This window comes from Cherax quadricarinatus, chromosome 30 (assembly GCF_038502225.1).
Source record: "Cherax quadricarinatus isolate ZL_2023a chromosome 30, ASM3850222v1, whole genome shotgun sequence".
In the NCBI taxonomy this organism is placed as follows: Eukaryota; Metazoa; Arthropoda; class Malacostraca; order Decapoda; family Parastacidae; genus Cherax; species Cherax quadricarinatus.
Genome location: NC_091321.1, coordinates 1,584,755 through 1,610,438, shown reverse-complemented (window position 1 = coordinate 1,610,438; position 25,684 = coordinate 1,584,755). Strand labels below are relative to the sequence as shown.

Below are 25,684 nucleotides of genomic sequence, written 5' to 3'. Positions count from 1 at the left end.
GGTGGGTTGATTAAATTTTCTTGGACTGCAAGAAGGCCTTTGACACAGTTCCTCACAAGGGATTAGTACAGAAGCTAGAGGAACAGGCACGTATAACAGGAAGGGCACTGCAATGGATCAGAGAATACCTAACAGGGAGGCAACAGCGAGTCATGGTCCGTGATGAGGTATCACAGTGGGTGCCAGTGACAAGCAGGGCCCCACAGGGGTCAGTCCTGGGACCAGTGCTATTCTTGGTATATGTGAATGACATGACAGAAGGAATAGACTCAGAAGTGTCCCTGTTTGCAGATGACGTGAAGTTAATGAGGAGAATTAAATTAGACGCAGACCAGACAGGTCTACAAGGAGACCTGGACAGGCTGAATGTGTGGTCCAGAAACAGGCTCCTAGAATTTAACCCCGCCAAAAGCAAAGTCATGAAGATCGGAGGAGGGCAAAGAAGACTGCAGACAGAGTACAGTGGACCCCCGGTTAACGAACTTTTTTCGTTCCAGTAGTATGTTCAGGTGCCAGTACTGACTGAATTTTTTCCCATAAGGAATATTGTGAAGTAGATTAGTCCATTTCAGACCCCCAAACATACACGTACAAACGCACTTACATAAATACACTTACATAATTGGACGCATTTGGAGGTGATCGTTAAGCGGGGGTCCACTGTATAGGCTAGGTGGCCAAAGGTTGCAAACCTCACTCAAGGAGAAAGACCTAGGAGTGAGTATAATACTGAGTACATCGCCAGAAGCACACATTAACCAGATAACTGCTGCGGCATATGGGTGCTTGGCAAACCTGAGAATAGCGTTCCGGTACCTCAGTAAGGAATCGTTCAAGACTTTATACACTGTGTACGTCAGACCCACACTGGAGTACGCAGTACCAGTTTGGAACCCACACCTGGTCAAACACGTCAAGAAATTAGAGAAAGTGCAAAGGTTTGCAACAAGGCTAGTTCCAGAGCTAAGGGTAATGTCCTATGAAGAAAGGTTAAGGGAAATCGGTCTGACAACACTGGAGGACAGGAGGGTCAGGGGAGACATGATAACGACATACAAAATACTGCGTGGCATAGACAAGGTGGACAGAGACAGGATGTTCCAGAGATGGGACACAGAAACAAGGGGTCACAATTGGAAGCTGAAGACTCAGATGAGTCAAAGGGATGTTAGGAAGTATTTCTTCAGTCATAGAGTAGTTAGGAAGTGGAATAGTCTGGCAAGCGATGTAGTGGAGGCAGGAACTATACATAGTTTTAAGACGAGGTATGATAAAGCTCATGGAGCAGGTGGAGAGAGGACCTAGTAGCGGTCGGTGAAGAGGCGGGGCCAGGAGCCGAGTCTCGACCCCTGCAACCACAATTAGGCGAGTACACACACACACACACACACACACACACACACACACGTGTACATGCACACCAAACATTCACATACAGGAGTCTGGACCTTATCAGGGTCCAGAGTCCTGATCTGAAACTTGTCCACAGAGTCCAAGAATTTTGGAAAAAAAAAAAAAAAAAAAAAAAAATTATTATGAAATGGTAGAGAATCTTTTTCCGAGAGTAATAAAACAAAAAGTACGAAATTTGATGGAAAGCTGAAAAAATTATGCTCTTGCAAATTTTGCTGCATCAGCGATATTTAGGCATCAGTGATTTTGCTCACTGACTCCCATTTTAGGCCAATTCCTTTATTCCAGTCAACCAAATTCTTAGCTAATTTGCTAGTATTACTTCTATTTTATCTACTGAGCACAAGAAATAGCCCAATCAACTATTTCAACTACCTAATAAAGTGACTGGAAATTGGTAATTTGGCCAATTTCACACAAAGTTCAAAATATTCCAATTTCAAAATAGGGTTCAGAATAAACAATGCAGGCATTCCTGGCACTAAAATAACATTTTCTCTGTTTATTAGTTATGTTTCCAGGGTTCACAAATTAATTCCATTTTTATTTTTTATCACAATGAATTTTTATTCACACCAAAAACTAGAAGATTTACTGTTATGCAATATTAAAATAATTGTATAGTAAATAATATCAGCACATTCGGGAATGTACATTAGACCCAAAGAACTTTGTCCTTGGAGGCAAAGAGGGGAATGTATGAGAGTATAGTTTTACCAACGCTCTTATATGGATGTGAAGCATGGGTGATGAATGTTGCAGCGAGGAGAAGGCTGGAGGCAGTGGAGATGTCATCTCTGAGGGCAATGTGTGGTGTGAATATAATGCAGAGAATTCGTAGTTTGGAAATTAGGAGGAGGTGCGGGATTACCAAAACTGTTGTCCAGAGGGCTGAGGAAGGGTTGTTGAGGTGGTTCGGACATGTAGAGAGAATGGAGCTAAACAGTGACTTCAAGAGTGTATCTGTCTGTAGTGGAAGGAAGGCGGGGTAGGGGTCGGCCTAGGAAAGGTTGGAGGGAGGGGGTAAAGGAGGTTTTGTGTGCGAGGGGCTTGGACTTCCAGCAGGCATGCGTGAGCGTGTTTGATAGGAGTGAATGGAGACGAATGGTTTTTAATACTTGACGTGCTGTTGGAGTGTGAGCAAGGTAACATTTATGAAGGGGTTCAAGGAAACCGGCAGGCCGGACTTGAGTCCTGGAGATGGGAAGTACAGTGCCTGCACTCTGAAGGAGGGGTGTTAATGTTGCAGTTTAAAAACTGTAGTGTAAAGCACCCTTCTGGCAAGACAGTGATGGAGTGAATGATTGTGAAAGTTTTTCTTTTTCGGGCCACCCTGCTTTGGTGGGAATCGGCCAGTGTGATAATAAAAAAAAAAAAAAAATAATAATACTGTAACAATATTAGACCCACCAGCTGACATGTATTAGATGCATGACATTTGTTTACTCTTGAACATCGGCAAAAATCAAACATTTTCGCTACTTTGAGCTCAATTCTATCAAATGAGACCAAGAAACTGAATACAACAGTAAAAAACATACAAATATATATGACAAAGTCGCTGTTTTAATCCACAAACAAGGTCGCAGTTTTTTTCTCATTATGTACTGTGTGTTGCAGGATTGTTTTATATGGTGCACACTTACCACACAGATTCATTCTCTCATATCTGAGCTTATGGTGTAGTACTACGGCTTGTACCTTGGCTTCGAAGCCATAGAACTACGGGACGGACCCTCAAAGGGTTAAAAACCTCAATAAGGAAAACACTACTTACCATTCCATCTCCACATGCTGCACCATCGGGCGAGAGCCAGTAGCTAGGGGGGATGTCATTGGTAGAAAATATTGTCCTACAGTCATGATTGTCTTTACTCCAAGCAGTGTAGGACACAATGCCAAACTTGGGTTTCACATCAGCATCAGTATGGCAGTGGAGTGTACCACAGAGAGAATCACTGTGAAAAAGAGAGTGGATTGAAGTATAAAACTGGTTTTAGCTATAGCACTAAATTTACAGTCTCAGTTATTACACTATATCTTTCTTTCTTTCAACACACCAGGCGTATCCCACTGAGGCGGGGTGGCCCAATAGGAAAAACTAAAGCTTTTCCTTTTACTTCTTCTTTCTTTCAACACACCGGCCGTATCCCACCGAGGCGGGGTGGCCCAAAAGGAAAAACGAAAGTTTCTCCTTTTACATTTAGTAATATATACAGGAGAAGAGGTTACTAGCTCCTTGCTCCCGGCATTTTAGTCGCCTCTTACGACACGCATGGCTTATGGAGGAAGAATTCTGTTCCACTTCCCCATGGAGGTAAGAGGAAATAAACAAGAACAAGAACTAGAAAGAAAACAGAAGAAAACCCAGAGGGGTGTGTATATATATGCTTGTACATGTATGTGTAGTGTGATCTAAGTGTAAGTAGAGGTAGCAAAACGTAACTGTAATCTTGCATGTTTATGAGACAGGAAAAAGGACACCAGCAATCCTACCATCATGTAAAACAATTACAGGCTTTCGTTTTACACTCACTTGGCAGGATGGTAGTACCTCCCTGGGCGTTTGCTGTCTACCAACCTACTACCTACATCTTCTTTCTTTCAACACACCAGCCGTATCCCACCGAGGCGGGGTGACCCAAAAGGAGAAATGAAAGTTTCTCCGTTTACATTTAGTAATATATACAGGAGAAGGGGTTACTAGCCCCTTGCTCCCGGCATTTTAGTCGCCTCTTACAACACGCATGGCTTACGGAGGAAGAATTCTGTTCCACTTCCCCATGGAGATAAGAGGAAATAAACAAGAACAAGAACTAGAAAGAAAATAGCAGAAAACCCAGAGGGGTGTGTATATATATGTGTCGTGTGACCTAAGTGTAAGTAGAGGTAGCAAGACGTAACTGTAATCTTGCATGTTTATGAGACAGGAAAAAGGACACCAGCAATCCTACCATCATGTAAAACAACTACATGCTTTCATTTTACACTCACTTGGCAGGATGGTAGTACCTCCCTGGGCAGTTGCTGTGTACCAACCTAGTACCTACATATATATATATATATCAGTTGTGGGACAAAACTTATACAAGTGAGGAACTGTACTCAAAGATATCAGCTGATATTAGACTTAACAAGACAAAACCATTTGAGAGAGAATTTTTTAAAAATCACCTGAAGCAAGTTTAAGCTATTTTATGAAAAGAATTCCTGATAGGTACTCTTCTGGTGCCCTGATGGGACAAAGTGTTGCATTTTGCTATGTTCAGTAAATAACTATACAAATATATTGTTCATCTGAGTCTTTAGAGAAAGTTTGAAAAGAACTTTAATGTGTTACTGTACTAAAGACCAATGCCAATGTTACTTTAGGAGTTGTAACTATTCAAATAATTAATAGCTTTTAGTAAGTGAAAAACTAACTGGAGTGAACATGGCTGGAGTGTGTGGCTGTCCAAATCCAAAATACCACAGTTGCCATATGGGCCACCTTCCTGGTTAAGCTGTGTGTAGCACTGTGGAGAACCTGCCAATGCACTGGGACCCCACACCTGCTGGCATCGGCCTTCATGGCTGCCACACACACCTTTGTAACAGTGACCCTGTAAAAACCACAAGATTTACCACCTTTAATTAATTTTGTAAAATTTTAATTAAAGCAATAATCATGAAAACGGTCCCTTTGGTAATACTAATCGTGGGGCTTAATACTGAGTTTAGAGTAATGGGGAGGGTTTGTCACCCATACAGCTGTCACTGCCACAGAGGCACAAAACAACAGCCTCCCTTGCACAACTTATCATTATCCTTAGTTCTTACTTTATGGAAAATGCAAACCTCTGACCTTATATTTGGTTTAAAATAGCAACTTTGAGATGTTTTCTAGGAGGGTTTTTATGGTTTTTATTTGCTGTTTCTTGGTATCACTTGATAAAATGAAGGATATAATACTGAAATAAAAGTGATTTTGGTTGGTTGCAGGACTGGAAATATTTGAGATTTTATTATTTTCCTGAGAGGGGGTAAGGATTCCTTACTCCACCTGATCTGTTTTATGGGTTATTACTAGGTCTACTTCAATTATTTTGACACCCTAAACCATGACCAATTATTCTTTGTTATATTTTATTATCCGAGAAGTAGGATAAAACTTAGATTTTTGAGATAATGAATTCAAAATGGAGGGCAAGTGCAATATAGGAAAGACCTGAGGATATGTTTAATGAACAGAGGATAAGTTGCTTTAGTTGCTGGAATTCATAGTGTTTATTTTGGATTCTGTTTTAAAATTGAAATTGAGATTTTGCATAAAACTGATAAAATTACCAACTTCTGTGCGCTTTATAAGATAGTTCTTATAGATTAATGGTTGACTTCCTGTGTTTAATCAATTGAACAGAAGGCATACTAGCAAAATAGCTAAAAATCTGGTCAAAATGAGCAATGGAATTGACTGAAAGTAGGACTCAAAGTGGGCAAAAATCACTGCTTCATAAATTATGCAAAAGCTGCCAAATTTGGACCTGCATAATTCCTTAAACTTTCAATTAAATTTTGTATTTTTCATGTCATTATCTTAAAAAAAAAAATCCATCATTTAAGAACACAAGAACATAAGAAAGGAGGATCACTGCAGCAGGCCCATTGGCCCATACTAGGGAGGTACTTTACAATCCATCCCACTAACAAAACATTTGCCCAACCTAATTTTCAATGCTACCCAAGAAATAAGCTCTGATAACTATTCACTCATTTTCAAGTCCCACTCAAATCCAACCCCTCTCACTCATGCATTTATCCAACCTAAACTTGAAACTACTCAAGGTCTTAGCCTCAATAACCCAACTAGGTAGACTGTTCCACTCATCAACTACCCTATTTCCAAACCAATACTTTCCTATGTCCTTTCTAAATCTAAACTTGTCTAATTTAAATCCATTACTGCGGGTTCTCTCTTGGAGACATATCCTCAAGACCTTATTAATATCCCCTTTATTAATACCCATCTTCCACTTATACACTTCGATCATGTCTCCCCTCATTCTTCGTCTAATAAGTGAATGTAATTTAAGGGTCTTCAGTCTCTCTTCATAGGGAACAAAAAAAAAAAAATTTTTTTAACCCTTTCAGGGTCCGTGCCGTAGATCTACGGCTTTACGTTCAGGGTCCAACCCGTAGATCTATGCCCATGAGCTCAGCTCACTCTGGTAAGCTGTGAATGGCAAACTTGGGCCTAGATATGAGAGAATACATCTATGTGTTGTGTGTGCACCACCTAAAACAAATCCTGCAGCACACAGCGTATTATTATTATTATAATCAAAAAGAAGCTCTAAGCCACAAGGGCTATACAGCGCTGCTGTACACAGCGTATAATGAGAGAAAAAACAGACTGATTTTCGATTAAAACAGCGACTTTACAATGTTTTTTCGTATGTTTTTTTTATAGTTTTATTTGCGATTTCTTTGTCTCATTTGATAGAATGGAAGACATATTACAGAAATAGAGATGATTTCGATTGGTTTTAGCACTGGAAATGGCTTGAAACTGAGCTCAAAGTAGTGGAAATGTTAAATTTTTGCCGATGTTCAAGAGTAAACAAACGACTTCACACGTCTAATACACACCAGCTGGTGGGTCTAATATACATTCACAAATGTGATGATGATATTTATACAATTATTACAATATTGCATAACAGTAAATCTTCTATTTTCTTGGTTTGAATAAAAATTCATTAAGTGAATAAAAAATAAAAATGTTCTATCGACTGAGTACAAGAAATCACCCATTTACCAATTTCAACTACCCAATAAAGTGATCAGAAATTGGTAATTTGGCCAATTTCATACACAATTCAAGGAAGGCCAATTTAAAAATAGGGTCCAGAATTAACAGTGCAAACATTCCTTGCTTTCCATTTTGAATTTTTATTCACACAAAAAATAGAAGATATACTGTCATGCAGATTACTGCATTATTGTAAAAATGGTATAAATAATATCAGCACATTTGTGAAAGCATATTAGACCCACCAGTTGACGTGTATTGGACACGTGATGTGATTTGTTTACTCTTGAACATTGGCAAAACAGAACATTTCTGCTACTTTGAGCTCAATTTCAAGGTACTTCTAGTCTGTAAACCATTCAAAAACATCTCTATTTCTGTAAAATATCTTCCATTCTATCAAATGAGAACAAGAAAATCAAACAAAAATACACCACAAATTTGCTGTTTTAAACCAAAAACACAGTCTGAGTTTTTTTTTTCTCATTATATATTGTGCTGCATGATTTTTTTTATACTGTGCACACTGACCACTCAGACCCATTCTCTCATATATAGGCCTACCAGCTTTCTCCCACAAGATTGGGAGTCGCTAGAATTTTGGTGTATCATTACAGAGCCGACACTGGTTTGCAAGCCATACTATTATGGGACTGACAGTGAAAGGGTTAAACGTGCATATGAGGAGACATTAAAATATTTTTTGCTCAAAGAATAACACACCTTCGCACCCCAGCAGAGAGTTCCATCCTCCTTCACTGTGTCAGGTGGACAGTATTCTGAAGCACCTGTACAATACTCTGGAACATCACATTCGGCTGTGGCATCACGGCACAGTGTCCACATGTCTTTTGGAGTGCAAGTCTGCAACAATACATTGTATATTTTATTCAGCACAAATTTTTCAGTAGGAAATTATACTCTTGGAATTACTGTATTCCTAAAAATATACATTTACATTTCAGTAAAGAAATCTCCAACTTACAAACTCCTAAGTTACAAATGGGGCACTTAAATCAATTTGTTTTAACCCTTTGACTGTCGCAGCCGTATATATATGTCTTACGAGGTACCGTGTTTGACGTATATATACTCATAAATTCTAGCGGCTTCAAATCAAGCAGGAGAAAGCTGGTAGGCCCACATGTGAAAGAATGGGTCTGTGTGGTCAGTGTGCACCATATAAAAAAAATCCTGGAGCACGCAGTGCATAATGAGAAAAAAAAACTCCGACCGTTTTTTTTAATTAAAATGCTGAATTTGTGGTCTATTTTCGTATAGTATTTATGGTTGTATTCTCGTTTTCTTGGTCTCATTTGATAGAATGGAAAACATATTATAGAAATAGAGGTGATTTTGATTGATTTTACTATAAAAAGAACCTAGAAATGGAGCTCAAAGTAGGGGAAATGTTTGATTTTTGCCAATGTTCAAAAGTAAACAAATGATGCCATTGTCCAATAAATGTCCAACTAGCCATTCTAATATGCAGTCATGAATGGGTTGATGTTATTTATACAATTATTACAGTATTGCAGTAGTCTGCATAATAGTAAGTCTTCTATTTTTTGTTTGAATAAAAATTCAAAATAGAAAGCAAGAGTAATATCAGAGGGGCCTGGAGACGTGACTGATGAACAAAGAAAATGTTATTTTAGAGCCAGGAATGTCTGCATTGTTCATTCTGGACCTTATTTTGAAATTGTCATATTTTTTAGTTTTCGTGAAATTGGCAAATTGCAAATTTCTGACCACATTATTAGGTAGTTGAAATCAGTAAATGGGCAGTTTCTTGTATTCAATCGATAGAAAAAATGGAGTTCTAAAGAAATAGCTATGACTTTGTGCGACTGGAACAATGGAATTAGCCGAAAAAAGGGCTCAAAGTGGGCGAAATCGCCGATTTGTAAACAGCGCCGAGGTCGCTAACTTCGCGAGAGCATAATTCCGTCAGTTTTCCATCAAATTTCGTTTTTTTTTAATGTCATTACAATCGGGAAAAGATTCTCTATCATTTGGGGTTGCGACAGTCAAAGGGTTAAATGACCATCAATATGCTTTTCCGAATACAGATTACAGGCAATGAAAGAATCGCCATGGAAAATTTCCAAACCCTGTCAAGAGGAACACAAGAGGCAATATCTATAAACTATGGAAGAGCTTCTGGAAGTTACTAGAAAGGCTTTCTACATAGCAGTGGTACAATAATGGAATGGTTTACAAAAGGAGATAGTAAGTGCTGCAACCACTGGAAACTGTAGTTTAAATTATAAAACTACAGAAGCTTACTACAAATGTTAATGGCCTTCTATTGAAAATAGTTTAGAATCCAACCAAGTACAACAAGACCACTGAGGTTAAAAAATATGAATTTTACATTAATATTTTAAACAAGTGACTAAACTGAAGACCACAAAATTTTCAGTCCAAGTTCTAAACATAACTACACAGCCTCACCTAGGGTACAAGTAACACACATGAGGAAATATATTTTTAGAATTCTGGTCAAACAAATGCAGTGCATTTAAAGGGCACCATAATTAAAAAAAAAAACATATACTACATGCTTAAGAGGTTTAGAGAAATTTATAATACACACTGCACTCTCCACCATCTGTAATGAAAGTGTTTCAGGGAACTAATAAATGGTGAATTTGCAGAAGTGAAACTTACATCTAAATGAAAAAAAAAAAAGGATAGGGGATGTTCCAGACTAATCTTCAATCACCATCTTTGTTTGAAGATAAAGGGTTTTCATTAATATCTTCCTGGGAGCTTTCAGAGCTAGAGAAATATTACAATGACAATACACAAATAACCCGCACATAAAAAGAGAGAAGCTTACGACGACGTTTTGGTCCGACTTGGACCATTGACAAAGTAAGCTTCTCTCTTTTATGTGCGGGTTATTTGTGTATCGTTCCAGTCATGGTATTGTGCCTTTTTTTGTTATTACAATGACAATTTAGGGCTAGACATCTTCAGTGCAATAGTGCAGAAAATATACATTTTAATATTATTGTACAACAATGCACTGGAACAACTACTGGCCCAACAGCTGGTGCTGTTGGGCCAGCACTGCTTGCCCACTGCTAGTGGGCAAGCACTGCAACACGGATCCAGCTACATTTTATACTCAGTATACTGAATACAAAACAAAACTCATGGTATTATTCAGAGTACAGTATAGTTAGCCCCCTCCCCTTAATTTACAAGGGTTAGGTTCCTAAAGATTCTACAAATCTAAAATCTGAATAATGCAAAATTATATCTGCACAATAAAAACTTCTCATTTACGAATTTTGGCAATTTCAGAAAAAAAAGGATGAAAAATTTTTCTAATTATCACACAAAATGAACAATAGTCTGTAAGTCTGAATTTTGTCCAGTTGTCTTCTGAAGCATCAGACCAAGCCCAATGACTCTGATGTGGTCCAGTATGCAACAGAGCAGCTACATCCAGGACCTGTGTTTTCAGAGAAAAATCTAGAACTAAGAGAATGTTGAAACCGAGAGCTTTGTTTATATTGTAAATTAATCAGAAAGATGTTATAATTACCTGGGTGTTACAGCAGGAGCCTGAGGCACAAGTGGCATTAGTGACAAGCTGGCAAGTTTCAGCCATGCAACATGGGTTGTCACAGTAAGTAGGAGGGCCACAGTCACATTGTTCACCTTCTTCCACCACGCCATTACCACAATTGCTGCCTGAGAAGAGTTTTGATGGCACATTCGTCAAACAGTCAAATGAGAAACCCTTCAATGTCCTGGTAAGGTTCCTCTTGCTACAAGTGCTCCAGCTGATACGAGAACTATGCCTGTGGATTGCAGAAGTATTCCTTACACTACTGTGGTTTACTTTAAATCTGTTTTTACTCTGTTTTAACCCTTTCAGGGTCACCAGGCCCTCTCCGAGACTTGTTCTCAGGGTCGCCAAATTAAAAAAAAAAAATTATTTTTTTCTTATGAAAAGATAGAGAATCTTTTCCCGATCATAATGACACCAAAAGTATGAAATTTGATGGAAAACTTACGGAATTATGCTCTCGCGAAGTTAGGGGTCTCGACTATGTTTACGCATCGTGATTTTGCCCACTTTGAGCCCTATTTTCGGCCAATTCCAGTGTACTAGTCGACAAAAATCAAAACTTTCACTAGAACTCCATTTTTTTCTATCGAATGAGTACAAGAAACCACCCATTTACTGATTTCAACTATCTAATAAAGTGGTCAGAATTTAGCAATTTTGCCAATTTCACACAAATTTCAAAAGATGCCAATTTCCGAATAGGGTCCAGAATAAACAAGAAAGACATTCCTGGCACTAAAATAACATTACCTCTGTTCATCAGTCATGTCCCCACGCCCCTCTTACATTCTTTTGCTTTCCACTTTGAATTTTTATTCTCACAAAAAATAGAAGATTTACTGTTATGCAGACTACTGCATTAGTGTTGAAATGGTATAAATAATATCAGTGCACTTGTAAAAGAATATCAGACTCACCAGTTGACGTACGTGTATTGGACGCGTAGCATGATTTGTTTACTTTTGAATTTCGGTAAAAATCAAACATTTCTGCTACTTTGAGCTCAATTCCAAGATAGTTTTCATTGTAAAACCAGTCAAAATCATCTCAATTTCTGTACTATGTCTTCCATTCTATAAAATGAGACCAGGAAAACTAGAAAACAATAAATACCATACGAAAATACAGTGCAAAGTCGCTGCTTTAATCCAAAAACACGGTCAAAGTTTTTTTTTGTCTCATTACGCACTGTGTGCTGCAGGATTTTTTTTATACTGTGCACACTGACCACATAGACTCATTCTTTCATATGTAGACCTACCAGATTTCTCTCACTAGATTTGAGGGCGCTAGAATTTAGGCGTACTAGTACGTCAAAAACCCTGGTGCGTAAGCCGTACTAGTACGTCCGAAACCCTGAAAGGGTTAATGTACCCTAACCTCTTCCCTCAAGTGAGTAGACAGTCATCATGCTGTTTTTTAACCCTTTCAGGGTCAGCAGGACCTCTCCTAAACTTGTTCTCAGGGTTGGAAATTTTTTGAGAAAAAAAAAAAAAAAAAAATCTTACGAAATGGTGGAGAAACTTTTCCCGATCATAATGACACCAAAAGTATGAAATTTGATGGAAAACTTATGGAATTATGCTTTCGCGAAGTTAGCAGTCTCAACGATGTTTACGCATTGGCGATTTCACCCACTTTGAACCCTATTTTCAGCCAATTCCAATGTACCAGTCGACAAAAATCATAACTATTTCGCTAGAACTCCATTTTCTCTATCGAATGAGTACAAGAAACCACCCATTTACCGATTTCAACTATCCAATAAAGTGGTCAGAAATTGGTAATTTTGCCAATTTCACACAAATTTCAAAAGATGCCAATTTCCATATAGGGTCCAGAATAAACAAGACAGACATTCCTGGCACTAAAATAACATTTTTTCTGTTCATCAGTCACATCTCCAGGCCTCTCTTACATTTCTTTCGCTTTCCACTTTGAATTTTTATTCTCACGAAAAAATAGAAGATTTACTGCTATGCAGACTACTGCATTAGTGTAGAAATGGTATAAATAATATCAGCATACTTGTGAAAGAATGTTAGACTCGCCAGTTGATGTGTATTGGATGCGTGGCATGATTTGTTTACTTTTGAACTTGGGCAAAAATCGAACATTTCTGCTACTTTGAGCTCAATTTCAAGGTACTTTTCATTGTGAAATCAACCAAAATCATCTCAATTTCTGTGATATGTCTTCCATTCTATAAAATGATACCAGGAAAACTAGAATACAACCATAAATAGCATATGAAAATACACTGCAAAGTCGCTGTTTTAAAGCAAAAACACGGTCAAAGTTTTTTTTCTCTTTATGCACTGTGTGCTGTAGGATGTTTTTATACTGTGCACACTGACCACATAGACCCATTTTTTCATATGTAGGCCTACCAGCTTTCCCTCGCTAGATTTGAAGGCGCTAGAATTTATGCGTACTAGTACTGCACCAACCCTGGTATGCAAGCCGTACTAGTACGGCACCAACCCTGAAAGGGTTAAACCCATTTAATATGGCTGTATTGAAACCCAGTAACATACACTACAGAAAGTTTTTATTTAATTATCACAATATGAGAGGCAGGGGTCTGAGTATTCAGAAACCATGTTAGATCAGAGAAGACAAGTGACCTTTGAGATTTAATGCAAGATATGTACAGTAGTACCTTGACTTACGAGTTTAATCCATTCCATGACCTAGCTTGTAACTCAATTTGCTCGTGCATCAAATCAACTTTCCTCATTGAAATTAAATGAAATGCCATTAATCCATACCAGCGGAATTCCTACTCTCAGGAGGCAGGAGAAAATACTTCAATATAATGCTTATATCAACTCTACAGCTTATTTATCTATCATAATTGATCTAACATGACATAATAAACAATATAAATAACACAGAAACATGGTGTTCACACACTCACGCTTACTTACACTTACTCACACTTACACTCACTCACTCACTCACTCACTCACCCATTTGACTATAAGCACAGAAATACGTATCTTAATCTTAAAATAATGATTCCTAACTAGTCACAAGTTTGCCTGTGATACTCCAATATAGAAACTATGTATTGTGCCAAAACAAAAGCATTCACATTGCTAAACTCACAAACCAGTATTTAGTCACTTAGTATTTAGTCAACTTACTCCACAATTTGTAATAATTTAGGGTTAAAAATTAATCCAAGTTTGCCCGAAATGCCTAGCCTTGCTAGGTGTTCTAGCGGCCCCCTCTGTAATTAGTATTTTATTACATGTAAACCACACAATAACCAAAATTTGTAAACCCCGCATTTTAATCCTTGTAGAGAATAAACTTTGGTTTGATTTGATAGAATGAATAAAATATGTCATTATGTGATGAGTTATGGTGGCCACTCCCGAGGTATAAATAATTATCGCTCTGACCGTATGTTCCCATGCTTCCCCTTCTGAGGTCTTATTATAAGAGAAAACAGAGTGTATTATATAAAAACATAACAGAGAATGTAAAGAAATAAACTGGTTTTATAAATTGTATGTATTTACCTTGGAGAACAGATGCTGGCGGAGGTGGAGGGTGGGAAAAGGTAGGCAGAGCGGCGCATGCTATCACTGGCCCTATTAACCCTAACAACAACAAAGATAGGCAGAGGAGATTGGAGGAGTTCGTTTCGTTTCATGCTTTTTCTATCGCTTAATTGCTTAAATTACTTGCTACACTCTTAATGCTACACTTTATCAACTCCTCCTGCTTTCATATCATACATATCGTAGAAGTACTATGCTGGTACTGCCTGGCTAAGTCCACAACCCGCACACCTCGCTTGTGTTTATCTATGATTTTATGCTTTAATTCAATGGATATCATCCTCTTTTTCATCTCAGCACTGTCCTTTGCACTTACTTTCTTAGGACCCATGGTTAGAAAAAAGAAATTTGGCAAAGTAACTGCACAAAATGCAAGCACAACACAAGAAATGCTTCCAAGGTGAGGTAAACACATGCACTGCTAAGCAGATGTTGTGGCGTTCACTGCGCCAACTAGTGGTGGCATTCTGAAGCTCGCTTGTGACTCGGATTTTGACTCATAACTCAAGAGGAAAAAATCAACCGAGCGATGCTCATAACTTGAAAAATTCATATGTTGGGCACTCTTAAGTCAAGGTTCCACTGTACTGCGAGCTGTGTATTTCTCAAGTGTATATACGATAAAGAATCATTTTAATCTCTAGTTTATGGATTAAGGTATTCTTGACTGGTAGAAGACAAGCGAAATAAAGCCTTAATGATCCTCATGGAATTGATAGGTTATAAACCTAATAAAGCAACTAACAGAAAAAAACCTTGAAACCAGTTACAAATAAGATTTGGAAAATGGCAGAGTGAATTTTGATAACTCTGAAAACAAGAGGTAACATTAAAGTGCCTATGTTTTGTGCTTACAGCTATTTTAAATGAAGGAGAGATCAGAAATTATCCCTTAAACTATCCAAACGCAGATCTACGTTCACTCGCATAGTGCTCCAAACACAGATCTACGTTCGATTTTACATACTTTCTTATGTAAAAAATGTAGATCTACGTTCAGAGCGCTATGCGAGTGAATGCAGATCTACGTTTGGACAGTTTAAGGGTTAAATATATTCAGGGATCATTTACTGCTTGCACAGAATCAATAAAACATCTTAACTGTAAATGCCTCAAAGCACTCTGAATGTAGTCTTTGAAATGGAGAGAGAAAAAAAAAAAAAGATTTCCAATAATACTTTATATACAGTAGACCCTTGAATAACACTCATTTAAACATGCTTTTGTGATAACATGGTTGAAAAATTGCAACAAATTTGCATAGCATGCAGTAAAACTTGAACATCATGTCATAAATTTAGGAAAACTATGGCATGCCACTGGATCTTTTCTGTCTTGCAATTAACCTACAAGCAAGGCCATTGTTTTTAACTGGGGAGGCCTAGTCCTATTCTTAATGTAAACAATCTCCCTCACTGTCAGTTCTTTGTGCCTGTATGTCCCATACCTTACACAGTCATGTGTTTGTGAATCGACTTTTGATCTATTAATCAGCCCATCTGGTCTCAGGATAGTAACTATAACACCCAAGAGAAATTCTTATGCTGTTAAGATGCCAATAATAACTATGAAGTATAGACATTCTGAGAAAATTGAGATATTAGATAAACTCAAGTGGTGCACATGTGATGAAGATGGCAATAATTCATACAATTAAAAGGATAGAGAAAAAGAGCATGTGCAATCAATAACCCAGGAAGTGACCTGCTGAAGTGTCACATGAGTCACAACAGCTAAATAAGACAAATTACTAAGTGAATGGTCCAAGCAAAAACCCCTGAAAGTTGCACCACTGAATTTTATCATAATGAAGGCAAATGCCCTGTTGTACATGCAATGATGAAGGAAAAGCTGAACAAGAATGTACATTTAGTTCCAGCTGGTTCCACAATTTTAAATCCTGTAATCAGCTGTATATTAAATTTAGTGATAAAAGGGCATCTGTTGATCATGCTGCTACTGGGAATTTTCCCTGCACAATTTGGATTAACCCCTTGACTGTGGCGGTCGTATATATACGTCATAGGAGATAGTGTTTGACGTATCTATACCCATAAATTCTAGCGGCTTCAAATCAAGCAGAAGAAAGCTGGTAGGCCCACATGTGAGAGAATGAGTTTCCATGGTCAGTGTGCACCATATAAAAAAAATCAGGGAGCCAGTGGTGCATTGTGGGAATGCCATTTCAGTCGTCCTTTTTCAGCATGTCTAGCTGTAAGAAATATGCGACTCCCCAGCAAATCTGGGACTCTTCTCTTCCCAAGTGATGCTCTAACACAGATGGAAGTGTCAGTGAAGATCAATTTCATGATTTCGAGGAGTTTGAGACCAAAAGCAATGGAGGAGGAGGAGGAAGAAAACGAGGAGGAAGGAAGGAAGGAAAAAGAAGAAGAGGAGGAGGAAGAGGAGGAATAATAATAATAATAATACCTAATAATAATAATATATAATAATATGTTCCCTTGAAGCATGGTAAACAGTTCACCCCATGACAGTGATAAGATAAGGGGAGATAACATCTGATAAGAGCTGACCTTTGATGAGCGTAAACAAGGGTGGAGGGAGTTGGGCAGCTGTCTATCTGTCTAGCTCTCTGTCTCAGAGCCAGGAGGAGGAGGAGGAGGAGGAGAAGAAGAAGGAGGAGAAGGAGGAGGAGGAGAAGGAGGAGGAGGAGGAGGAGGAGGAGAAGAAGGAGGAGGAGAAGGAGGAGGAGGAGGAGGAGGAGGAGGAGGAGGAGGAGGAGGAGGAGGAGGAGGAGGAGGAGGAGAAGGAGAAGGAGGAGGAGGAGGTCGAGGAGGAGGAGGAGGAAGAGGAGGAGGAGGAGCAGGAGGAGAAGGAGGAGGAGGAGGAGGAGGAGGAGGAGGAGGAGGAGGAGGAGGAGGAGGAGGAGGAGGAGGAGGAGGAGGAGGAGGAGGAGGAGGAGGAGGAGGAGGAGGAGGAGGAGGAGGAGGAGGAGGAGGAGGAGGAGGAGGAGGAGGAGGAGGAGGAGGAGGAGGAGGAGGAGGAGGAGGAGGAGGAGGAGGAGGAGGAGGAGGAGGAGGAGGAGGAGGAGGAGGAGGAGGAGGAGGAGGAGGAGGAGGAGGAGGAGGAGGAGGAGGAGGAGGAGGAGGAGGAGGAGGAGGAGGAGGAGGAGGAGGAGGAGGAGGAGGAGGAGGAGGAGGAGGAGGAGGAGGAGGAGGAGGAGGAGGAGGAGGAGGAGGAGGAGGAGGAGGAGGAGGAGGAGGATGAGGAGGAGGAGGAGGAGGTGGAGGAGGAGGAGGAGGAGGAGGAGGAGGAGGATGAGGAGGAGGAGGAGGAGGAGGAGGAGGAGGAGGAGGAGGAGGAGGAGGGAGGAGGAGGGAGGAGGAGGAGGAGGGAGGAGGAAGAGCAGAAGGAGGAGGAGGAGCAGAAGGAGAAGAAGGAGAAGAAGGAGAAGAAGGAGAAGAAGGAGAAGAAGGAGAAGAAGGAGAAGAAGGAGAAGAAGGAGAAGAAGGAGAAGAAGGAGAAGAAGGAGAAGAAGGAGAAGAAGAAGGAGAAGAAGGAGAAGAAGGAGAAGAAGGAGAAGAAGGAGAAGGAGAAGAAGGAGAAGAAGGAGAAGAAGGAGAAGGAGAAGGAGAAGGAGGAGAAGAAGGAGAAGAAGGAGAAGGAGAAGAAGGAGGAGAAGGAGAAGGAGAAGAAGGAGAAGGAGAAGGAGAAGAAGGAGAAGGAGAAGGAGAAGAAGGAGAAGGAGAAGGAGAAGAAGGAGAAGGAGGAGGAGAAGGAGAAGGAGGAGGAGAAGGAGAAGGAGGAGGAGAAGAAGGAGAAGGAGAAGAAGGAGGAGAAGAAGGAGAAGGAGAAGAAGGAGAAGGAGAAGAAGACGAACAAACATTTGTCTGTGTCTATTTGTCTGTCTGCCAAGCTCCCTGTCTATACGTCTAGCTCTGTCTCAGAGAGAGACACAAAACTGTGTCATCATCACGTTTACTCACATCTTCAAGCAGAGTATAGCACTTTGTCTGGATTTTTGGGGTTATCCTAGGTAATTTACAATATGTATACTTGTATTTATGTGTACCTGTGAGACGGAGAAAGAGAGAGAGAGGCTGAAAGAGATAGAATGAGGGAGAAAGATAATTAGATAGAATGGAGGGGAAGCAGCATCCGACCCCATTGTTTTGACAGGCGGGAGGGGGAGTGAGTAATGAGACAATATGTCATTTTGACAGCTGCCGACTCCTGACTCAAAACAATTATAAGCCACACATTCGCACCCAAGACAAGCTTGCTGAATGATGATAATAGCAGTTTTATGAAAGTATCTAGTGACTATATATGTGTATATATATTATAGAAACAAGAAGCAAGAAGGGAAGGCAGGAATGAAGGAAGGACTAGATGAAAGGAAGGAAAAAAGTAAGGAAGGACAGATGAAGGAATGTAGGAAGAGAGGTGGAATGCCCTCCAGGTAGCCTCCAGGTAGGAAAGGAATGAAGGAAATTAGTAAGGAAGGAATGATGACACAACCATTTACCTAGGATAACTACATAACATAACTGCCTGCTAATACTTTGAAGAAAACTGCTCAGACGAGGTATTTTGTCTTTGCACATAAAAAAAAACTTCCACAAAAATGCACACACACTGGTTTTATGTTTGAGGAGTGTAAAACACCATTGTGTACGACACCATGTTTCGAAGAGTTCCACAAACTGTAAAACTTCTAGGAATATGTTCGGTGACTATACATTGGTATATATATATATTATAGAACAATAGTTATAGGTAGTAGGTTGGTAGACAGCAACCGCCCAGGGAGGTACTACCGTCCTGCCAAGTGAGTGTAAAACGAAAGCCTGTAATTGTTTTACATGATGGTAGGATTGCTGGTGTCCTTTTTTCTGTCTCATGAACATGCAAGATTTCAGGTACGTCTTGCTACTTCTACTTACACTTAGGTCACACTACACATACATGTACAAGCACATATATACACACCCCTCTGGGTTTTCTTCTATTTTCTTTCTAGTTCTTATTCTTGTTTATTTCCTCTTATCTCCATGGGGAAGTGGAACAGAATTCTTCCTCCGTAAGCCATGCGTGTTGTAAGAGGCAACTAAAATGCCGGGAGCAAGGGGCTAGTAACCTCTTCTCCTGTATATATTACTAAATGTAAAAGGAGAAACTTTCGTTTTTCCTTTTGGGCCACCCCGCCTCGGTGGGATACGGCCGGTGTGTTGAAAGAAAGAAAGAAGAACAATAGTAAAACAATTTTTTGTATTGTTTGTTTTTGTAAACAAGTTTTGTAAACAATATATTGATAATTATGTTTGTGTGCTTATTGTGTTGTATACAAGGAGTGTACATTTGTACATTGCACCTTACTTTGGTCTCGTAGGCCACATAAGTTATGTGAAAAAATAAAATAATGAAAAAACAACAAACCTTCAAATACAAGTAAACCAAAGTTTACAGGTGAGCGGCAGTCGCAGCTGTTGCCATACGTGGCTCATTTTCTGCAAACTTCATGCCTCTATATCTCGGTAAGTACTGATGGGGAAAAAATTTTTTTGGGACTAAAACAATCAGAAAAATAATCTTAATATTTTCATAAGAAAAAATAATTTTTTTTTTTCGAATATTTTGCAACACCAGGAGACACTTCAGGATTGGGCCTTTCGACAGTCAAAGGGTTAAATCATTTCTGAGTGGCTACAAGCCACAGCAAGTGAAGAACGATGACAATAGATTATTGGAAGGTGCCATCTGGAGAGGAGTGTATTAAATTTTTATTTTTATTTTATTCTATGTCCTCTATACCAGTTTTCTTCTCCTCCATTTTATCTTGCTACTGAACTCTTACCTTATATCTATAAAAAAATTACCTTTGAATTCTTTTCTAGCTATCTTGAGTTTTATCTTTATATCCCTGGCCACATTCTGTTCCTCAGTTCCTTACCTGTCCCTGCTGGTGTTCATTATGCAGTTATTCGTGTCACACTGGCAGTCACTATCATCCTCATCATGGCCAAGACCTAAATTATGGCCAAGTTCATGTGCAAGTGTCTGTGCGACATAGCTTATACTGTCCAATTTTTGGTCCTGCACAATTCCGACCGAATCATCATAACTGGAAAAAAATTAATTTTTATTAATGTAGTGGTTAGGTAAATATTTGTATTTTATTTCCCCTATTTTTTCATTTTATTAATTTTTACTTTTAACACGCTGGCCGTCTTTCACGGATTTTATATGTACATACATAATTTGTCAGCATTCTCTTATTGTTTTAATTATTTGCACTGGAATTAGACAAAATTAAAAACTATCCAGTATGGACGATATTCTGTAAAATATTGGTCCAAGTGGTTGTCTACAGTGACAACCTGGATCATCATCACAGCTAGTTAACCCTGAAGCTGCCAATGATGTACATTTTTGCTGATGGCATAAATTTATACTTAAATTACAGTGCCTCCAAAATGGCCCCACACAGTCAGGTTAGGCCATGTCAGAGAAAACAGGTCTGAACAGTGGGTGTTGCAATATAGAAAAAATCCTGGCATGTGTAGGGCATTGTGGAAGCTAGTGCAAGCCATTACATTGTTTACCATGTCGCACCATCAACCAACTCACAATAATCCAAGTGGAAATTAAGGTTTTCTCAACATTTTGGCCAAGATCTAAACAGCAAGGATGAGTTCAGTGATGAGTTCATGCTGATGAGGAGTGATGACTAGTAACTGTGACATGTAATATTTGCCAGTGAAACTGAAATATGTTGTTGATGTACCAGGAAGGGAAGTGAGCAACATGCCATACCCAGTGCACAATTACCATGCATTTCACAATCATCTGATAGTGATAGTGACGATTATGGTGGTTGTGAAGTAGGACTAAGAAGGAGGCCATGACGACCATTGTAACGACCATCCTGAACTCTTATCAGCTCCAGCTACAGATGCTTCACATCCACCACCAACCCCACTACCATTAGACCACACATGGAACTGACAGGAAGACAGCCCATGTATTCCCAATCCATGTCATTTTCATGATACAAACAGTAGAATAAAACCACATTGTTCTTTGATAGACGACTCTCACAAACTTACTTTCTTTGAGTTCTTTGATAATGCCCTGATGCAACTTATTGTGCAGCAAACAAATGCATATAACAGGTATACCATGGCAAACACAAATGTTTCAAAACAGCTGCACCTGTTTGAATGGAAGGACACTACTGTGACAAATGTTTATTGTCAAAGAGGTGCTGTGTGTGCGCTGAAAAAAAAAAATGAAATGCAGGGATATAAGATACAAGTGTTAAGCTGTGAAACACTACTCTGCATTAAACCATGCTTCAAGCAGTTCCATGAGCACTAACACTTTTAATATAGTTTACAGTGTGTGTATGTGTATAGTGTACATAGAATATACAAGGTGCTATCAATAAGTTTCTATATCTATCTAGATCTATATCTATATATCTATATCTCTCTCTCTCTCTCTCTCTCTCACACACACACTTCTTTCTTTTAACCCTTAAATTGTCCAAACGTACATCTACGTTTGCTTGCTTAGTGCTCCAAACGTATATCTAGGTTTTTTTAAATTGTTTCTTATGGAGAAAATCAAGGTCGGAGTGCTACGTGCGCAAACATAGATCTACGTCTGGACAGTTTAAGGGTTAAAGATTCCATTCTATTACACATAAAATTATAAGGCTTGGACAACACAAAAAATACCAGTCTAACCTCAATGGAACATCCGACTACACTGAAACTCACCATGCCACTTTACAAAGGAGTGTTCTACCCAGAATGATCTACACTGCTGCTATATTTCACCCAAGAAGCGGATGAAAATTTGAGTCCAGGAACTTTTTGATAGCACTTTGGATGCAGTGAAAGACAATACAACAATAAAAACAAAAAGTGTTCAGTGAGTTAACAAGAGAAGAGACTGGCATTTAGTTTAGTGCTATTGAAAAATAAATATACTGTAAGTGAAATATGTAAACAAATATAGGTGCAACAAATGTGATCCATAAAAAGCTAGAAAAAATGGAAGAAATCACGAAAAACATGATGCGTTGCTAGCACATGTGTTGCCACATGACAATCACTGATGTCAATTTCAAAGCTTCATATCTCTAAGTACTTATCAGATTTTTTTCAAAATCACATGCACTGGGGGAACATATTTTTGACCCTTCAGCAGTTTAACCCTTCCAGGGTCCGTGCCGTAGATCTACGGATTTGAGTTGAGGGTCCAAACCGTAGATCTATGCCATGAGCTCAGCTCACTCTGATAAACTGTGAGTGGTAAATTTGGGCCTAGATATGAAAGAATACATCTATGTGGTACATGTGCACCACATAACAAATCCTGCAGCAAACAGTGCATGAGAGAAAAAAAACGAGACCATAATTTTCGATTAAAACAGTGACTTTGCAGTGTTTTTTGTATGTTTTTATAGTTGTATTTGCGATTTATTGGTCTCATTTGATAGAATGAAAGACATATTACAGAAATAGAGATGATTTTGATTGGTTTTAGTACTGGAAATGGCTTGAAACTGAGCTCAAAGTAGAGGAAATGTAAAATTTTTGCCGATCTTCAAGAGTAAACAAATGACCTCACATGTCTAATACACACCAGCTGGTGGGTCTAATATACATTCACAAATGTGGTGATATTTATACAATTATTACAATACTGCATAATAGTAAATCTTCTATTTTTTGGTTTGAATAAAAATTCATTATGTGAATAAAAATAAAAATGGAATTCATTTGTAAAGCCTCAGAACATAACTAATGAACAGAGGAAATGTTATTTTAGTGCCAGGAATGTCTGCATTGTTTATTTTGGACCCTATTTTGAAATTGGAATATTTTGAACTTTGCATTAAACTGGCCAGATTACCATTTTCCGATCATTTTATTTATAGTTGAAACAGTTGATGCAGCGATTTCTCGTGCTCAATACTAGTGAAATAGCTAAGAATTTGGTCGACTGGAATAATGTAATTGGCCTAAAATGTGAGTCAAATTCAGCAAAATTGCCGATGCGTAAATATCGCTGACAACAAAATTCGCGAGAGCATAATTTCGTCAATTTTCCATCAAATTTTGTACTTTTTGTTTTATTACCTTCAGAAAAATATCTACCATTTTAAGTAACAATTTTTTTTTTTGGAAAATTCTTAAACACTGGTGCACCCTTTGAAATTTGGCCTCTGGACCCTGAAAGGGTTAAGGGTAAACTAGCTGATTAAATCAACATTGATTTATTATTATACATTTATTAATTATCAAACAGCAAACACTACCTACCTGCACATTCCATTCATTGTAGCTTTGCCAATGGTGATTCCTGTGAAGTCAACAGTTCTGCAGAATTTAAAAAATTGTTAAGTATATGCCAATACAGAGCAAAAAATATGACATCCTATATAAAAATAAAAATTTATTAATGACATATTTAAAAGACTTTTATTCTAAAGCTCTAAGCTACTAATAAAATGTATGTCTACTGTCCTGTTAGCTTTAAAGTGATGCTTACAAAAAAGTGAAATACAAGGCCTTATATTTTCAAACACATTACATCATTAAGAATATTATTTGCCACATTAAGTGTTAAGGGGGAAAGCAATTACTATTAGCAAATCATGATGATTCCTCATTCTAATTATTCTCAAATTAATCCTTAAATACCATACAGTATAATTAATATCAAGCGATTTCCATCATAATGCTCACGTCAAAAGCTGTGTGGTGTCATTGGGAATATCTGGACGAGTCAATAACAACTTTTTTCTATAGGGCTTCATGTTATCAATAGTCTTGTTGGAATCCTCATCCACAACAATCTGGTCTTTGATGTTCCATACCTCCAAATGAGTCAGTACTACCACCACACCCAGTGGTCGGAACAGCTGCAACATTACACATGCAAGTTACAATCATTGTAAAAAAAATTATATATATATATATATATATATATATATATATATATATATATATATATATATATATATATATATATATATTTATTTATTTATTTATTTATTTTGGCAGTTTGGAGGGATATGTTGTGTATCTTTATATGTGTATGCTTCTAAACTGTTGTATTCTGAGCACCTCTGCAAAAACAGTGATAATGTGCGAGTGTGGTGAAAGTGTTGAATGATGATGAAAGTATTTTCTTTTTGGGGATTTTCTTTCTTTTTTGGGTCACCCTGCCTCGGTGGGAGACGGCCGACTTGTTGAAAAAAAAAAAAAATATATATATATATATATAAATTTCCTGCACAACAGACATATCCCCACTCCACAAAGGTGGCAGTAAAGCAATAGCAAAGAACTACAGACTGATAGCACTAACATCCCATATCATAAAAATCTTTGAAAGGGTCCTAAGAAGCAAGATCGCCACCCATCTAGATACCCATCAATTACACAATCTAGGGCAACATGGGTTTAGAGCAGGTCGCTCCTGTCTCTCCCAACTACTGGATCACTACGACAAGGTCCTAGATGCACTAGAAGACAAAAAGAATGCAGATTTGTAATATATACAGACTTTTGCAAAAGCCTTCGACAAGTGTGAACATGCCGTAATAGCACACAAAATGTGTGCTAAAGGAATAACAGGAAAAGTTGGTAGATGGATCTATAATTTCCTCACAAACAGAACACAAACAGTAGTAGTCAACAGAGTAAAATCTGAGGTGGCTACGGTGAAAAGCTCTGTTCCACAAGGCACAGTACTCACTCCCATCTTGTTTCTCATCCTCATATCTGACAGACAAGGATGTCAGCCACAGTACCGTGTCTTCCTTTGCAGATGACACCCGAATCTGCATGACAGTGTCTTCCACTGCAGACACTGCAAGGCTCCAGGCAGACATCAACCAAATTTTTCAATGGGCTGCAGAAAACAATATGAAGTTCAACAATGAGAAATTTCAATTACTCCGATATGGTAAACATGAGGAAATTAAAACTTCATCAGAGTACAAAACAAATTCCAACCACACAATAGAGCGAAAAACTAACGTCAAAGACCTGGGAGTGATCATGTCGGAGGATCTCACCTTCAAGGACCATAATATTGTATCAATCGCATCTGCTAGAAAAATGATAGGATGCATAATGAGAACCTTCAAAACTAGGAATGCCAAGCCCATGATGACACTCTTCAGGTCGCTTGTTCTATCCAGGCTGGAATATTGCTGCACACTAACAGTACCTTTCAAGGCAGGTGAAATTGCCAACCTAGAAAATGTACAGAGAACTTTCACGACGCGCATAACGGAGATAAAACACCTCAATTACTGGGAGCGCTTGAAGTTCC

At 38.6% G+C, this 25,684-nt stretch overlaps 2 protein-coding genes across 4 annotated transcripts in view; one reads left to right on the top strand and one right to left on the bottom strand.

The window, feature by feature from the left end:
* Positions 1–25,684, bottom strand: part of LOC128692595 (uncharacterized) — a 75,493-nt gene that overhangs the window by 5,583 nt on the left and 44,226 nt on the right. For both annotated transcript variants that reach the window (XM_070089825.1, XM_070089826.1), the window contains exons 10-16: positions 24,088–24,263; positions 23,662–23,718; positions 20,280–20,450; positions 10,764–11,022; positions 7,928–8,068; positions 4,837–5,015; positions 3,191–3,371 (exon numbers count right to left, since the gene is read on the bottom strand). In XM_070089825.1, the coding sequence (XP_069945926.1) occupies positions 3,191–3,371; positions 4,837–5,015; positions 7,928–8,068; positions 10,764–11,022; positions 20,280–20,450; positions 23,662–23,718; positions 24,088–24,263 (1,164 nt within the window). The remainder of the gene's footprint in view (positions 1–3,190; positions 3,372–4,836; positions 5,016–7,927; positions 8,069–10,763; positions 11,023–20,279; positions 20,451–23,661; positions 23,719–24,087; positions 24,264–25,684) is intronic.
* The window catches only part of LOC128692596 (ankyrin repeat and SOCS box protein 3), a 197,648-nt gene that overhangs the window by 138,971 nt on the left and 32,993 nt on the right, over positions 1–25,684 (top strand). The gene's annotated exons all lie outside the window — the stretch shown is intronic.